The sequence below is a fragment of the Gymnogyps californianus genome, chromosome 5 (genome assembly GCF_018139145.2).
Source record: "Gymnogyps californianus isolate 813 chromosome 5, ASM1813914v2, whole genome shotgun sequence".
Lineage (NCBI taxonomy): Eukaryota > Metazoa > Chordata > Aves > Accipitriformes > Cathartidae > Gymnogyps > Gymnogyps californianus.
Genome location: NC_059475.1, coordinates 43,608,323 through 43,624,819, shown reverse-complemented (window position 1 = coordinate 43,624,819; position 16,497 = coordinate 43,608,323). Strand labels below are relative to the sequence as shown.

At 52.4% G+C, this 16,497-nt stretch overlaps 1 protein-coding gene across 1 annotated transcript; it reads left to right on the top strand.

Moving 5' to 3' along the window:
- Nucleotides 1–9,587: 9,587 nt before the first annotated feature.
- NKX2-1 (NK2 homeobox 1) lies at nucleotides 9,588–16,186 on the top strand. Its single transcript, XM_050898244.1, has 3 exons — nucleotides 9,588–9,640; nucleotides 14,353–14,729; nucleotides 15,516–16,186. The coding sequence occupies exons 1-3, from the start codon at nucleotides 9,588–9,590 to the stop codon at nucleotides 16,184–16,186; spliced, it is 1,101 nt and encodes a 366-aa protein (XP_050754201.1).
- Nucleotides 16,187–16,497: the final 311 nt, after the last annotated feature.

The following is a 16,497-nucleotide window of genomic DNA, read 5'->3' as shown; positions in this document are numbered from 1 at the left end:
CTACCACTTTTTTATTCAATTATTTTTAAACCAGTAGAGATAGAATGATGTTTAAAAAAATCCTGAGACCCACATCCTTGGGTCTGCTAGAGCAAAGACATGCACATTTTCTAACCGAGCCTTGGAATGCCACCAGTCTCTGGTCCTGTATCACAGGTGACCTCACAAGACTCAGAAACATCCCTGGGGGAAACAAGAGCTATTGCCCACCTAGGAGAAGCAGGATTCCTGCCTTTGGCAATGCCTCAGTCTTGCCACAACAGTGATGAATTATGTAGTCTGCTCAGAGTAATGATTATCTGGAGGCTTTCTAATGCAATGAAACAATATGGCTTGACCATCCTCTGTACTGCTCAAAAGAGTTCTGCAGTCTAGAACATAAGGGTGTCTATAAAAACAGATGGGTAGTATGTAGTATCTATAGCTGTTGCCTAAAATCTGATTCTAGCTGTTTCCCAGCTACATCCATTCCCAACTGTATGTCTTCTAGGGCAAGAATCTAAGCCATGCTGGGCTTTGGATACAAAACCCCCTAATAGCTAAGAATGAAGCCCTTCTCTGACAGGTAACAAATGTGGACATTGATTGGCAAAGGAAGGTCAGACACCTTTCAGTGCCTGGAAAGCAGTCATAACATTCCCGATGCTAAATAAGACCCAGTTAGTCCTACTGTGGTGACAACATGACTGATTTTCCATTCTCAGTCTGATAGACTACGTAAACCAACATCAGTTATTCATACAGGAGGAAAAAGTTTGTGTTAACTACGTAGCTTGTGCGACGGAGCAGGCTTCTGCCAAACATTTGATGTTTAGACGTACTGTTTGAGAGTTTTTTTCCACAGCTTCCTGCTCCCCAGAAGGAAGCGGACTATTAGGTTTTCTCATGGGCTTTTAGTTACTCAAAACAATTTTAAGAATTCACATCAATTGGGGTTTTTGTTTAAATTTGAGGTGATTGCAAACTGAAATTTCTCTCTCACAGAAGAATTTGATACTTCTCCTGAATCCAAAGCATTTATCAAAACATCAGGAGTTCTGGTGAAATTTCTGTCTCTGAAAAAAACCTTGACATTTGATACTTGCTTTGCTTCTCTATTGAAACACAGAAAAGAAGATTTGTGGGAGAGAAAATTCAACTTCTCATAACATCAGACTGTAATCAGCAATACAGCTGGGAGATGGCGTCCACCTAAGGAGCTGAAGGACAGAGAAAAATGTGGGCAAGCAACATTCCTAAGGAGTTTCAATTAGATTTGCTCAGGAGAAAAAGATGCCAATTCAGAAAAAATATTTTTTCTGCTGAAAATGATACAGTTTAATCCAGCTTTAAACTTGCCAGCTTTAATTACAGTATATCTATTGATGACTCTTTACCTAGTTAAATGTAGATAACTGTAGGAAATATACAATGAAAACATGGAAAGATCAACAAAACTAGATGAAAGAAATAGGGCTGCTGATTGAAATTCACCCCAGCTCTGATGCTTATTTGTAGGTTTGACTATATGAGCAATAATTCTGATTTTCCAGTAACAGTCACTGCATGTCTAAACCCCCTCCTCCAAACTTCCGAGTCACGGATTCCCCTGAGATGCTAGCCCTAATTTGTTTCCAAACCCACTTCCACAACAGTTTATTCAAGGTCCATGATGGTGAAGTACAGGGCCATTTGTCTCCAGCTTCTCTCACAAAGCCCTACCATGGGCCTCAAGTGGTGTGAAGAGCCAATATAAGGCTACCGAGAAATATTAACTTCAAGGGAATAACCACTCTTGTAAGCTTGTAAGCTAAAGTGCAGCAAAGTACTGAAGTGCCCCCATATGTCAGAATTTCATGATCAGAAAAAAAAAAAAAGCCATTTCAGTGCTCAAAAGAATATAAACTTTCAAACGACCTTTCATTGAGGGAAGAATGGGAACCTGCTGTACTTGGTTTGTCATCCCCTCTCCTCCCCCAAAGGCAGTTGCCAAAATAGCATAACCGAAAGCATATTGGATGTTGAATCATGTTTGATTCAGCAAAGATTACATCTACTGAACTGACTGCATCATTTTAGTATGGAGCTTATACATTTACCCATCTACAGAAAATGCTTTATGCTGCACAGGAGGAGGTAGTTTTTTGCTTTCTCACTGCATTTCATGTAGATATGTCTGAGAGCATTTTCTGTGATCTTCTTAATAGGGGTGTATGGATGTGCATGCTATGTTCTGCCATGTCATTTCTTCCTCCGTTTATAACCATTTTTATATAAATAGTATTGAATGCTGATTAAAAAAATCGTTCACCAAAACATACTTCTTGTTTTAAAACCAGAGGTAAGAAACACTTTCTTATTAGAAAAGGAAGAAATACCTGAAAATGAAGCATTTCTGTGTAGAAGAGGGATCAGAACTGAACCTTATTTTCTAAGTAGCCAAGAAAACAAATCATATAAGAATTCAGACCTCTGACCACCTCTGAAGGGGAAAGCTAATGGAAACAGCACCTCACTGGGGACATTACTGCATATCATCACCTAACGGTGACCCTGAGGGAAATGAAACTGAAGAGAAACAGAGCTGCGTGCCAGGGAGGTGGAACTGTTCTCATTTCTGAATCTGCAGCAGAATAGTCTAATTGGATATACAGCACAGCAAAATGAATGTAAATACTAGAGGAAAAATATTTTCAAGCTTTGTAAAGGAATGACATGCAGATTGAGAGAAAGGCAAAGTCCTGCATTTCTAGCCATTTTTGATAAATGCAGGATACATAATGACTTAGTCAGAAAAGGAAAATTTAGAGAAGCCCATCAATTCAAGGGGCTGCACGTTCAGCAGAGCATTATACCTTGCAAGGAACAGGCCATGGAGAGCTGAGCATCCAAAATTCATTGAAAAGTTCCTACAGAAACAAAAATTTTGCAGAGGTACAAAGATTTCCGACACCTTTTTTCTTTTTTCCGAAGTGGTTGGTCATTGTAATTCACGATTTTCCTAGGCATGAAGATCCTGCAGCCTGCGTAGTTCTGCTGGCACTCAAACTGCTCTGTGTTATGTAGAAAAGTGCTCAGCTGTGAAGCTGGTACCTGTACACAAGCTGTCCCACGGCCTCTGCCACCGAAGCCAGCTCTTGCCAGCACATTGCCAGTGCTGGTCAGCTGCTGAGAGTGGGATAGGAGGAAGAGGAGGAAAAAAGAGGCAGTGTGGCTGGAGGAAGATTAGGAAGCTTATGGTTGGCATCCTAGTGCTGGGGGAGGGTTGACAAGAGGCTGGGAAGCTGGAGGTGGGATGGGCAGAGGCGTAGGGCTGGTACAAAGTCAGTGCTGGCAGCCACCATCACTGTCAGGAGACCTGGCCATGGCTGACACCAAGAGCTCCAGCTGCCATCCCTGCCAGCAGCAAGGGTTGCTGCAGCAAGCAGTAACCAAAGCAAGATCTGTTTGGAAACCCCTGCTTCATGTAATATGTATTTCTATTTGATGTTTCCAGGCTGCATTCAGGACAAAGCTTTTTTACTGAAAAAGCGCCAAAATGCAATAATGAAAAGCAAGTACTCTTTGATAGGTTTTGCAGTGCAAGCTTTAAAGGCTGTAAGTATCAGAGACTCTTCCCACTGAATTTAAATGCAATCCTTATTTCTCACTCTGGGCGAGTCCTGGGCCACAGGGGGCAAAGTGGCAGGACGGACCCCTGCCTGCAGGCAATGGCAGAGTGTGCGTGTTCCTGAGGCACAGCCTGCAGCCCTGTTTGCAGCTCCACAAGGAGGGACTGTGGAGCTGCTGGGTCACCCCGGTGTTTTTTCTCTCGACCTTTTTTTAGCTGCTCTGTACGCGGTGCAGGCACAGGGACCACTGGGGGCTTCATTTGTCTGCAGCATCGAGCTGCTCTGACTGTTCATGTACTTTTTACCAGAAATCTTGCCTCTCAGCCTCGACAGCAAACTATGCTAGCTGTGCTGCCAGAGAGGTCAGTGCAGCCAGATAGGCAGTATGTGGATTTGCCTCCATTTGTTAGTCAAAACAGGTTTCTAGAAGGGCACGCTGATGACGTTGGACCCCCCCAATTTCCCATATGACTATGAGCTAAATCTTTGCCTCTTATGCCATTTCAAAATAGGCATAAATTGCTTCCTTCTCTCACCCTAAGACTGTTAATATTCACGGTGTGTTTTGAGATCCTACAGAGAAGATGGGATGGAAGTGTCAAATTTATTGACCTATAAAGCTTGTATCTCACAACTAGACAAATCTGTGATGCTCTCCGTGCCTTCTGGTGCCTCCCCAGGGCATGTAGAACCTGAAGCTGGCACCCCTGTGGGGTGGCAGAGCTGGCACAGCAAGTATTGTATGTAGATGGCAAAATGGCTTTCCTCCTTAGTCCTGTGTTAAGTGCTCACAGAATGAGTTTGACTCCACAGACTCAAGGACAGCCAGCTCAGGTTGCTTCCTCCAATACTAATACGTAAACAAGTTACTCACTTGTTTTTTTCAGTTAATGTTATTCAGAGACAGTAAAATGCTGTAGAGTATTCATTCTGGTTCCAGTTGTGGAAATGGAGCATGTATAATTATCAATGTGGGTAGCAGTCCATCTCATAGCCTTACTTATGCCAGTGAAGGATATTATCTCATTATATCAGCTTAGCAGTCTTCTTTCCCTGGAATTTGAAATAAGCAAGGCACATAAAGGAATGATGAAACAACTAATTATAAGAGACATTATTTTAAAAACTGCACAGTAGTCAAAATCCATTAATGGACTATTTTACATCATTAAACTACTTCCAAGAAAGTATCTAGGCTTTTTCAGCATAAACATTTCTACATTGAAAATGTAACTTGAACCTAACTCTATGGTTAGCTATTTTTTGAATGAGTATAATATGTGCTTTCATTTATGACAGGGCAAAGATGAGTGAAATTTTTAACTTCATTATGTCTATCATCCAAAGTAATTTAGAAGATAGTCCTGCTACATGGAGACTCTTCTGCACTAGAATGCTAATAATGACTAATGTCTGGGGAAACAGAAAATAGAGCTGCTAGCAAGGACTTGTTTTAGCACATGTTTTAGGAGTTTTATTTGAATAGAAAGTGCTGTTCTAATTCAAAGGTAAAATACTTCTGGACCTTTGGAAACTTCTTGGGTGCATTTTTTAGTTTACAATACAAATAGGCTTTGTTTTTGTTTTCCAACTCTCGGTCCTTCAACCCAACTGAACCTCAAGCTGAACTTCATTCTTTCCTTCTTGCTGATCAACTCCAGGAAGAAAGGTTCTGCAAGGCTGAGCCCATCTTTTGTTACATCTGTGAAACACTTTGGTCAGCACTCAGTTGCAAGTGGAACCATGCTACCCATCCCCTAGAAATATGGGAGCCAAAGAATCCTGCTCAATGAATCAATAACATGTCCAAAGAAAAGAAAGGTTGCTGCTGGGGGCAACAGAGGAAGATGTGGACATCAGCTGATTACAAGAAAAGCAGCTCATTTAGGAGCAGCTCTGTTCTCCACAGAGCTGCAAGAGTGGGCAAAAAGTTCCTTTCCAACTGGGTCCTTTCTTTGCCGGGTTACTGGTTCTTCTTAGGAGAAGGAAAAGGAGAAACATTTTGATGAACCCTTTGCTTCACCTTCCTTGACAAGAAAAACATCCTGGCAGATCCCATGCTTTGCACTGTGCAGCTCATATAAACAAACGTATTTGGCAGAGTGAATGTCAGAGAGTGAAAATGGCAGTGCTTGAGCAAGGATATGGGGTACATGCAGTAACAGAAAAGTACAGGTCCCATTGGTGCTGGAGTGAGCGAGCTGGTTTTACAGGACTCTCTGAAAGATACAGTATTGCAGGGTAGTCCAGCTGATGGAGCCGGAACTGGCCTCTAGGATGTCTGACCCATCGCCTTAGAGGCGACAAAAGCTGTTGTCAGAGTAGTCAAATTCCTTCTGTGGCACACAGGTCTCATGGCCGGAGCAGAGCTTCCCCGCCATGTATGCCATGCATACGTCCCACTGTACAATGTACTTTTGAGACCCTATTTACAGCAGAAAACTCTTGAAAGTGTGGTACCTAGAAACTGAACTAGCTGAAACTGGTAACTGAACTGAACCCTTTCCTGGCAAGAGGAATGCACCTGTTACATCAGCGCCCTGGGCCATATATATGTCAGTAGCTGGTTAAAAAAAACCCCAGGCCTGGAAACAATGCTACAGAGTGTATAGCTTTGTTAATGGGTTTGGTAGCAGGACCAATAAAGTTCATTGTTGAGTTTCCCTACAAATGGCTTCCTTTGTGCTGCAGCTTTTTACGTCAGCTTTTAACTAGACCTACCAGTTGTACTAGCCAGACTGAGGGCATGATCTTCCCAGAGACTCTGGTTCCCATGAAGTGAAAAGGAGACTTCTGAAACATCCCTAGAATTGCCCTTGGGCTTCTGAAATGGTCCTCTTTGCCTAGGAAACCTCTGTGTCCTCTCTCCCAGGAAAGGAACAGAAGAAAATCAAGACAGAGTGAATTGTGATTTTTTTTTTTTTTTTTTAAGACTCAGGGGAAATGTTGATTTTAAGGCTCACGTGAGAAATAAACAAACCCACCTGCCACTCACAGTGGGCAGTTGGATCAGTCTGGCCCTACCAGGCCAGCTCACTGACTCATCTCAGCTCTACCTCTGAGGACTTCAGCCCCCGATGGCACAGCAGATTCACTCCCCACACTCAGAGAAGAGCATGAGGCAACCAGGCTGCCCTTGCAGAGGGGGGACTGAGCTCAGCCCTTATGGGATGTACTCATGGGCTGCAGGCTCAGGGGGTAGGAAGCAGATGGGGAAGAGGCAAAGTCACTCCCAACAGGCAGTTTTTGAGCGAGAATCTTTTGTGTATGTGACCATGAACTGTCAAGAGCACAATGTGAAACTGTTTGTGCTGCTCAAAAGCGAACACTTGGAGCGGGCACAAAGTATTAAACAGCTCCTCTTGATCCAGGAACAGGCGAATTGCAGATACTTTCCCAGAGAGGGAGAAGAATCCTACTCAGAGGCTGAGCTATGTCTATGGAAAGGTGTCGAGGAGGAGCTGCAGCAACATTACAAGAAGCTAATCCTTCCCTCTAGATCTGGAGCAACGCACAGTGAAGAGGGACGAATATCCACGTAATTGCATCAGTCTCCTACGAGGACGACTGAGCGAAATCCCATTCTATTTCCTCATTTATTTGTTTTTTGTCCTGGTCAGGGCGCAATTTCAACAGCAGCGGCAGGTCGGCAGGGCCAGGGGAGCTCCAGCCCCCGCGGCCCGGGCCCGGCGCTGCACTTCCCCCGGCAGCCAGCGGAGGCTGCTGTGGGTCGCCTGCGCCCCGAGGGCCTGCGGGGCTCTGGCCCCGACGCGTTCCTTCCCGGGCACGGCTGGCAGCTGGAGTCGCGGGAGCGCAAATGCAGCGCCCCACCTTGCAGTGATTGCCCTTGCCAAGGCAAAAAAAGCCAAGGGCACAACGGGGCAGCTGGCAGCTTCCTTCCGAATTAAAGCCCCTGGGGCAACTCAGACCAAGCCACAGACTGGGGAGCAGAGGGGAGGCAGAGAAGGATTTGGGGGCAATGACCGGAGCACTCCGTCACTCCGCAGTCAGTGACAGCAGGGCGGCTGCGGACAGATCCTTCTGGAGCCGCGCAGTTTTCGCGGGTTCCCAGGCTGCCGTGGGCATGCCGGCGGATGCGCCGGCCTTCGGCTGGGTGGCCCTACCCGCTACCTTGGGGCAATGAGGACGGGCTGGGGCTCCTCGCAGCCCTCCTGTAACTTGCCCTCGAGTTTTGCTGTGAAAACAAAAGCAAAGCAAACAATTCCCTTCCCCCCAGCCCGAAAATAAAGCTCGGGCACCACCCGGGCTGGTCGAAAGGGCTCCATTGTCGTTTTTAAATGAGGTATCTTTGCAACCGCTCGCCCCTCCCCGAGCCAGCGGGGAGCCGCCCGTATCCCTGGAAGCGAGAGGTAGCGGGGAACAAAAGGCAAACTCCGAAGTGACATTGAAAATAAAAGGGAGCTTTGGTTACCCCCAGGGAAAGGTCGAGGGGGAAAGGTCGCCTTCCCGCCAGCGCACGTACTCCCGGCGGGCGCGGGGGAGCACCCCCGGGCCCGGCCGCCAGCTCCGCGGGGCTCCCGGGCCCGGGCCCGGCCCCGGCCCGCGGCCGTGCGCCGTTCGCGCAGCCCCGAGGGCGCGGGAGGGCGCGGAGCCCCCGCCCCGCAGCGGGCCCAGGGCAGGCTGCAGCTCCCCCAACCCCTCGACGGCGCAGCTCGGGGGCAAGGGGGGGGCTTCGAGACCAAACCTGGGGGCAGCGGTCAACGCGCCCCCTCCCCGCCCGCCGCCAGCCGCGCCGCCGAGAAGGGCTGCGGTAAATCAAACCGCTGGTGCCGGCTCCCAGCCCGCCCCTCCGCTCTGCGCCCACAGGCACACGCGTGTCCGGTGTCCGTCGGCTCCGTGTCCAGCCCCACCCGGGAGCCGAGAGCCCCTTTCCTCGGCGCCGGCGCGGCCGCGGGCCTGGCGGCACCGCTGCCAGGGCAGGAGCCGCCCTGGGCCCCGGCAGAGCCCACGGGGAGGGCGAGGGAAGGGGAGGGGAGGGCGGCGAGGTGACCCACTTAAAAGCTGAGTTCCTTTTTGAAACACTTAGAGACGACAGGGTTGAGGACTATGAATGTATGCGTAAATATGTACTCATGCATACCCGCTGCCAGAGGTATGCACCCCACACATGTGTGTGTATGTGTGTGTAGGCATGTCTGGGTATACATACAAAAGCACATAACTCCTAAGCTATCTAATGTAATATACTGATAGCTGTATCTAAAGACAGACAAATAGATTGATCCCGACAGGATTCTGTTTGTAGGTATGTACCAATAAAAAGTATTTACGTATGTATTTATGTAATCCATGCCTATATTTTTAACTATCTCTACAGAACAACTTTTTGCAAATTGTCTCAACAACCGCCTTCCAGAAATCCTCCGCAGAAATCACCTCGGGCTTGGGTGTATCGAAGATGCTTCGGGGCAACGATAAGTCTTGTACGTGTGTACTGACAGTGTTGCGGCGGTGACAGTCTACTGACATTAAGGAAGCCAGCTGTGGAGGACTTTATATTAATTGCTAATAATAACGGTGGCCAGGATGAGGGGGTCAGACAACAGTTCATACATCGGCGCGAGTGCTGCTGCTATCCACCCCAGGCTACCGGGGCATCCACCCCTACAAACAGCACTTTCCCCCGGGTCCCCACGCGGGGCAGCCGCGGAGGGGCGCGCTGTGGCCGCCGGGCCGAGGCGTGCCCCGGAGCCCCGCCGCCCCCGCCCTGGCACGGCGGCTCCCGGAGCGCTGCCCTGGCACCCCGTACCTGGCCCCACCCTGGCCCTCTTGGCCGGGAACGGCCCGGCAAAGGAAAAGACGGGGGGGGGTGGGGGGGTGTCGGAGGATTAGGGCAGGAGGGTTCAGCCGTCCGCCAGGAATTGGGGAAGGAGGGAAAAGAGCTGCGAGGAGGCAGCGCTGCCCTCGCACAGAGCCTTGCGAGTGGGGCCGCCGGGGGCTGGTGGCGAAGGGGCCCCGAGAAACCCCAGATGCGAGATGCTCCACGCCCTGAGCAGCTGGAGGAGCAACTGTGCGTGCGCTGCGGAGGGGTGAGGATTTTCGCTTTAGCCTTTGGTGGTTTCGCTTGTTTTCTTACATTCCCACGCCGGGGGAAGAGATTTCGGCCGGTGCACTGCGGGGTTTCTCCCACCCGAACGAGATAACCAGGACAGGGGGGCTTTCCCACGGCGGGGAATGGTCCCTATGAGCCACAGCAAGAGCTTTTCCCCCCTGAGCGCTCTGTGCCTAGGGAGCGCTCGCAGGGAGCGTGTCTGGGTAGGACTCCTGCCTTACACGCCCAAGCATGTGCTTTCCGGGCAGGGAGCGGCTCCCAGCGCCCTGCCCGCGGCCGGCGGTGACAGCGACACGGGTCCGCCCTACTCGGTCACTGCGGGAACCTCCGCTCCGCTCCCTCCCTCCCGGCGTGGGCTCTGGGCACGGTGTGCTGGGCGCATCTTCCATTTTGGGGGGGGGGGCTAGGGGGACAGGGGGTGTATTACACCGACATGCACAAGAAACCAGTGGTGAAGTTTCTGTGAGCTCGCTGAGTCGAGAGGAGGGAGTTGCAGCAAGCTGCCTCGGTGGCGCGGGGTATCTGTGCCCTTTTCCAGGCGCGGGGCTTTGGGAGGGTAATTTAAATCTCTCTGTGGATGTTTTAGGCTTGCGGTGATGACCAGGAGAGAAGAAAGAGTTCTGTCCCAGCTCTGCTCTTGCCCCCTTTAACTCAGGCTTCTCTAGGAGCGGCCGGCCCCGCCGCAGAGCCCGCCGAGCCCCGCTCCCGCGGCAGGGGCAGGCTCCGCGGCTGCGGGCAGGGCTGCGGGCAGGGCCGCCCTCACGGCGCTGGGAGCGGGGGCGGCAGGGCTGGGCAGGGGGTGCTTCGTGTGCCGATGGCTTGGCGCAGCCAGGCACGCACCCGTGAACCGGCCCACGGAGAGCACGGAGCATCTCATGCCTTTGTATCAAAAAGTTACGCCTAGAAAGTGTCTCTCTTGTTGAGAAAGAATTTGCCTGCGGGTTGCGTGGGACCCTTCCCCTCTCCCCTCCGAGCCCAGGTGCCCCGAGGTTCCAGCCAGCCCAGCCGGCCGCTCACACCTGAGCACATGCTTAAGCACTGCGCCGAATCGGGGCCGCGCTCCTGCGTGGGCTCCGCTTGCGGAGGAGCGGCGCGGAGCCACCGCGGGACCTGACAGTGCCTAAAGGAGGGGAAAAGCAATTTGGGGCAAGGAGCCGAGTTAGGCGTCGGACCAGGCAGAATTGCTCCCCCCCGCCCCTCCGCGGCTCCGGCCCGGCGAAATGGGTGGCAAGGCAGAGCCGTAGCCCTTCGGCGGCTCGGGCTGGCCGAGCACATTTGGTTCCCCTTGGGGAGGCACAGCAGCTCGCATAAAAAGACATTGTTGTCTTTGGAGAGCCCTGTGCGCACTTTCAAAAGCTGATCCTTGAGTTCCCAGCCCCCGCAATCCAGTTGATGAGGAAACGCGCTGCGGTCTTGGTGGCACCGTTTCCATTGGGATTGGCACCATTTGATTGACAAAGTCTCCCATTCTTCCACCTCTCGAGTGTTATCAAACGGATTGTGTGGGGTCAGAAGCTATTGAAGGGACGTCCATGTAGCCGCATTCTGCAAACACGGGGTGAAGACCGTGCCTTTCTCATGAAAATGCTTCCACCAGGCAAAACGCATCTCATCTTCCATGCTCTCCTCCTTAGCATTTCTTTTTAACTCGAGCGTTTTACTAAGCAGCATCACCAGGTAAACGAACACATCACTAGAGGCAGCCTAGGCAGGACCCTGTCGGGGCGGCCACCCTCCCCGGGGGCTGCGGGGAGCCAGCTCTGGCAGACGAAGCTTGGGTGGAGGGTTTGAAAGAAAGGGGTGAGTGGACGGGACAGGGCAGCAGCGAAGAAGCTTTCTCGCCACTTGTCCGGGCTTTGACTCGCCCCGTTATAGTTCTTTTGGGGCGGGAAAGGAGGAGCAGAGGCTGACCTGCTTCCTTTTCACTAGGTCGATCTAGCGGGGCTAAAAAGTGCTGTCGGGACCTTGCGGGGCGTAGCTGTGCCTGTACGCGCGTCGGTGTATTTCTAAATAAGCGGTCAGACCTACGAAGAGGGTTTCAGCCCGCTCCCCAGCGAGGGGGGAATGAAGAGCTCTCGCATTAACTTCCCTTTACAAGAGTCAAGGCTGGACTCGCTCGGGTTAATCTAATTGAGCAATGTTTCGGAGGCGATTTAAACTGCGCTCTTTCGAGCGGGAGGAGAAATAAGCTCGCCCAGCCGCAGCCGGCGGTGGAAGGGGTCGTTCCGGCGGCGCCCCCGGGAAGGCGCAGGGCGGGCGGCGGGGCGCCTCGTCCGCCCCCGCTGCCCGCTCCCCGCCGCGCCCGCCGCCGGAGCCAGCGCTGGGGCCTCCCCAGCTGCCCCACCTCGCACTCCCTGGAGATAAACGGAGTCGCTGCTCCGGCCCCACAAATTGCGCGGTCACTCGGTGTCGTTCGTCTCTGATTTGAGCCGACCGCAGCGTCATTTTGGTGGATCCTGTGGTATTTAATTTTTTTTTTCCTCCATCCACCCCCTCCTTTTTAAGACTAATAAAACAGGCAAGGCGCTGATGTGCCTGAGAAATCCGGGGCGGGGGGGGGGGGGGGAACCAAACCACCAAGGCAAGGTCGAGTGTCTGTCTCTGTAGGAACAAAACCAAAGACCGTACTGAAAAACACGCGCAGAAAGGGGAAAAAAAGGGGGCGGGGGGGAGGGGGGGAGAGAAATGTTCCAGGGATCTGGAAAGACAAGATCTAAAGATCTGGAAAGAAAAGAGGTAAAAGCAGCCGCCTTTCTAGCCCGAAGTCGCCCTTCCCTGTCTTTGGTGACCCAGCAGACTCACAAGCAGCCCACTTCGGGGTATTCAGCCTTGAGGGAGCTGGTGCCGAAAGAGGCAGCTGAGATGATGTAGGAGAGCTGGAGGCCTGATTGAAGGAAAGTTCCCCCGATTATATTTGTGTGGAAAAGCTCACCTCTTGCAGAGCTCTAAAGTGTAATCAAGGCTGAGGCTTACACTTGAAGGATGTTAACTCTCATACGGGAACCTACTTTCTCCTAAACGGTTTCTTGCCTAGTGAATGAGAGCCTCCCAATTGAAGCAAAATGATCCTTATGTACTAATATCAAGCACAGTCACAAAGCGACCGGCTATTTATGCTGCCACTTTAGACAAAGATATTTAGTTATTCCCGGGTAGCAAGTGCACTTTTGCATTTTTAAGCACGAACCAGCCGAGCACAAACATATTTACAAGTGCAATTACTAAATAGTTACTTGACACTTCAAAGTCACTGGGTTAACTGTACCTTCGCTGTAATTTTCTTAATATTCAGGTAATCACTGTATTAAATTGGGTTTGCCAGGGCCGTAGGCCGGGGTGTGAAACACTCAGGGGAGGTTTCTCACCTCCGCCCGGGAACACCCCGAAATATAAGCTTTGGAGACACTGGACAACTTGGGAGATTTCTTCAAAGACCCGAGTGACATTAGCTGCTGGCTGCATGTACATGTGTGTGGCTGTGAATGGGCTCGCTTTTGTTTTCACACCGGATCCGAGAACAGATCCAAAAGTGCCAGAAATTGCAGTTTATTCGAAACTGCAGGGAATTCATTGGCAAGGTGGTGTAGCAGATGACCTGAGAGGTCTTCTCCATCCAGCTCCCGTGCTGTATAAATAACCTTAGAAAGCAGCTTCAGGTTCAGAGGGACCACGAGAGCCTGTGACAGTCTTTGCCTTTGAGAATAACGAGCGACATTTTGCGCTAACCTGTTTTTCAGCAGTCCCTCGTCCCAGGCAATTAAATTACTGCTTGTTTTTGCAAACTTGCATCTTCCACCTCTCCCTGAGGTTAAAAAGGAAAAAAAAAATCCCTAGGTGAACGGAACTTATGGGTTTAGGGAGAGAAACGATCTTCGCACTGGGGGTCTCGCACTGGGGGTCTTAGCAGACATAGAGAAGGTTCACCGAGATGCTAAATCCCAAGCGCTGTTCAGCCACCAGCCGGCCGGGGTACCTGACAAGCCGGTGCGGGGAGTGCGGAGCACTGGGAGCGGTGGCCCAAAGCGAAACGTCTGCCCTCCGGAGAGCTGCCCTCCCCGGCGGCGGGGCTCCTTCCAGACCAAACTTAGTGGGGAGAGAGGGGGACTCGGTCCTTTAGCTCACCGGCATTCAGCCCCGTCTCCCCAGCTCTCACAAAGGCTGCGCTGACAGCCCTGCCACCCGGGAGCTGATTTTAAATCCTTTCACCCAGTCAAATGGGGGTCTTTTCGCTTTGCCTTCCATTTCCCGTCCACGATATTGCCACCCCCGAGAAAAATAAATTGAGTTGTGCTCACGGGGTCTCTCTCTCTCTTTCCCGCTCTCTCCCGCTCTCTCTCTCTTTTTTTAAGACATAAAAAAAAATCCTGACAAGTAAAACTTAAAGGTGTTTACCTTGTCATCAGCATGTAAGCTAATTATCTTGGGCAAGATGTAGGCTTCTATTGTCTTGTTGCTTTAGTGCCTATGCCCCGCCTCTGGTGGCAGCCTAAAACCTGGCGTCTGGCTAAAACAAACGAAAGGCAGCCCTGAGCCTCCACTCAATCCAATTAAGGCGGACTTCGTCCACTCGGTTACGTGTACATCCAACAAGATCGGCGTTAAGGCAACACCAGAATATTTGGCAAAAAAAAAAAAAAAAAAAAAGATTTGCCTCCCCTTCCTTTTTTTTTTTTTTTTTTTTTTCCCCAGCCGCCGAATCATGTCGATGAGCCCAAAGCATACGACTCCTTTCTCAGTGTCTGACATCTTGAGTCCTTTGGAGGAAAGCTACAAGAAAGTGGGCATGGAGGGCAGTAACTTGGGGGCTCCCTTGTCAGCCTACAGACAGTCTCAGGTTTCTCAGCCGGCCATGCAGCAGCACCCCATGGGCCACAACGGAACAGTGACTGCCGCCTACCATATGACAGCGGCAGGGGTCCCCCAGCTCTCCCATGCTACGATGGGGGGCTACTGCAATGGGAACCTGGGCAACATGAGCGAGCTCCCGCCTTACCAGGACACCATGCGGAACAGCGCTTCGGCGACAGGATGGTACGGCACCAACCCGGACCCCCGCTTCTCCTCAAGTAAGTCAGCCCGGGGCTGGGTGGCCGGCGGGGGGTGGCCGCGCACCTGCCCCGCCGCACCGCGGGCAACGGGCGCCGGGGGCTCCGCGCCAGGGCAAAAGTCGGTCCAAATCCCAGCCGCCCCCCCCCTCCGCCCCCCCCAGTTCCTGCTCCTGCCCGAGGATCGTGCCCGGTCCCTCCTCCCCCGGCTGGTTTCATGTCAGCCTCCCGGGGCTGCTTTTGCGGGGGGAAGGGGTGGGAAGCCCCGTGGTGGCGGGGAGCGGGAGCCCGGGGCTCGCCGTCCAGCGGGGCGGGAGCTGCACGCCCCGGGGGCCCGGGAGGGAGCCGGCGGTACCCGTCCGCCTGCGCGCCGCCCGGCACCGGGAGGGCGAGGGTGAAGCCGGAGCCGCGGGAGCCGCGTCCCGGGAGACGCGGGGGGGGGGGGAGCGGGCGAGTCCGCCCTGGCCGGCGCCGGCGGAACCCCTGTCTCCGGCCGCCCCCGTCGCGCTGTCACATCAGGTACTTGCTCGGGTGTCACCCCCCGGGCAGGGCGAGGGACGAGCGGTCGCCTTTATTCGCCGGGGCTGGGCTGGGCGAGAAGGGGGTCCCGTTGCCCGCCGCTCGCCCCGGGGACGCGGGTCGTTGTTTGGGAGCGGGGGCGCCCCGAGGCCTCGGCCGGAGCTGGGCTGCCGGGGGGCTGCGGGGCCCCGCCGGGGGCGAGCGGCGGCGGGGGTGGCGGGAGCGCGGAGCCCCGCTCGGGCTGAGCCGAGCCAAGCCGCCTAAAACGTGCCGCCTTCTCCCTTGCAGTCTCCCGCTTCATGGCGCCGTCCTCGGGCATGAACATGGGCGGCATGGGCAGCCTCGGCTCCCTGGGAGACGTGAGCAAGAGCATGGCCCCGCTCCAGAGCACGCCGCGGAGGAAACGGAGGGTCCTTTTTTCCCAGGCCCAGGTTTACGAGCTGGAGAGACGTTTCAAGCAGCAGAAATACCTCTCCGCCCCGGAGAGGGAACATTTAGCCAGCATGATACACCTCACCCCGACTCAGGTCAAAATCTGGTTCCAGAACCACCGCTACAAGATGAAACGCCAGGCCAAAGACAAGGCTGCGCAGCAGCAGATGCAACAGGAGAACGGCTCTTGCCAGCAGCAGCAGTCTCCCAGAAGGGTGGCGGTGCCAGTGCTTGTAAAGGATGGCAAGCCCTGCCAAGCAGGCTCCAACACACCCACAGCAGCTATCCAGAGCCATCAGCAGCAGGCAGCTACAACGATCACAGTGGCTACCAATGGCAACAGCCTCGGACAGCATCAGAGCCACCAGACAAACAGTGCGGGGCAGTCTCCAGACATGGGACAGCACTCGGCCAGCCCTTCCTCTCTGCAGAGCCAAGTCTCCAGTTTGTCTCACCTAAACTCTTCTACTTCTGACTATGGCACTGCCATGTCTTGCTCCACCTTGCTATACGGTAGGACCTGGTGAAAGGATTAAACAAAGCAAAAGAAAAAAAAAAAAGCAAAAAAAAAAAGCGCAGATTTTCCCAGTCACACAAATCTCTGTCCTGTCCAAACTACTGGGTGTTTTCCTTTCCTTTTTTTTTCTTTCTTTCTTTTTAAACGCCTTCCCCCCCCCCCCGCCCCTCCCGTTTTACTGAGTGGTTCTCTGAGGACCTCTGAGAGAGAGAGAGAGAGAGAGACTTTTTTTTTGTTCGGTTTTGTTGTTACTCTTGATGGTTTTGGGTCTTTCTTTTTTCTTTTTTTTCCCAAGGTTGTTGTATGGGGTGTTAAAAAAAA

What these genes read in the sequence shown, in the direction of transcription:
- NKX2-1 (XM_050898244.1), top strand. Translation starts at nt 9,588, where the DNA reads ATGCTCCACGCCCTGAGCAGCTGGAGGAGCAACTGTGCGTGCGCTGCG. An exon ending in TGTGCGTGCGCTGCGGAGGG is followed by an intron (nt 9,641 to 14,352) that starts GTGAGGATTTTC and finishes TTTTTTCCCCAG; the next exon opens with CCGCCGAATCATGTCGATGA. An exon ending in GGACCCCCGCTTCTCCTCAA is followed by an intron (nt 14,730 to 15,515) that starts GTAAGTCAGCCC and finishes TCTCCCTTGCAG; the next exon opens with TCTCCCGCTTCATGGCGCCG.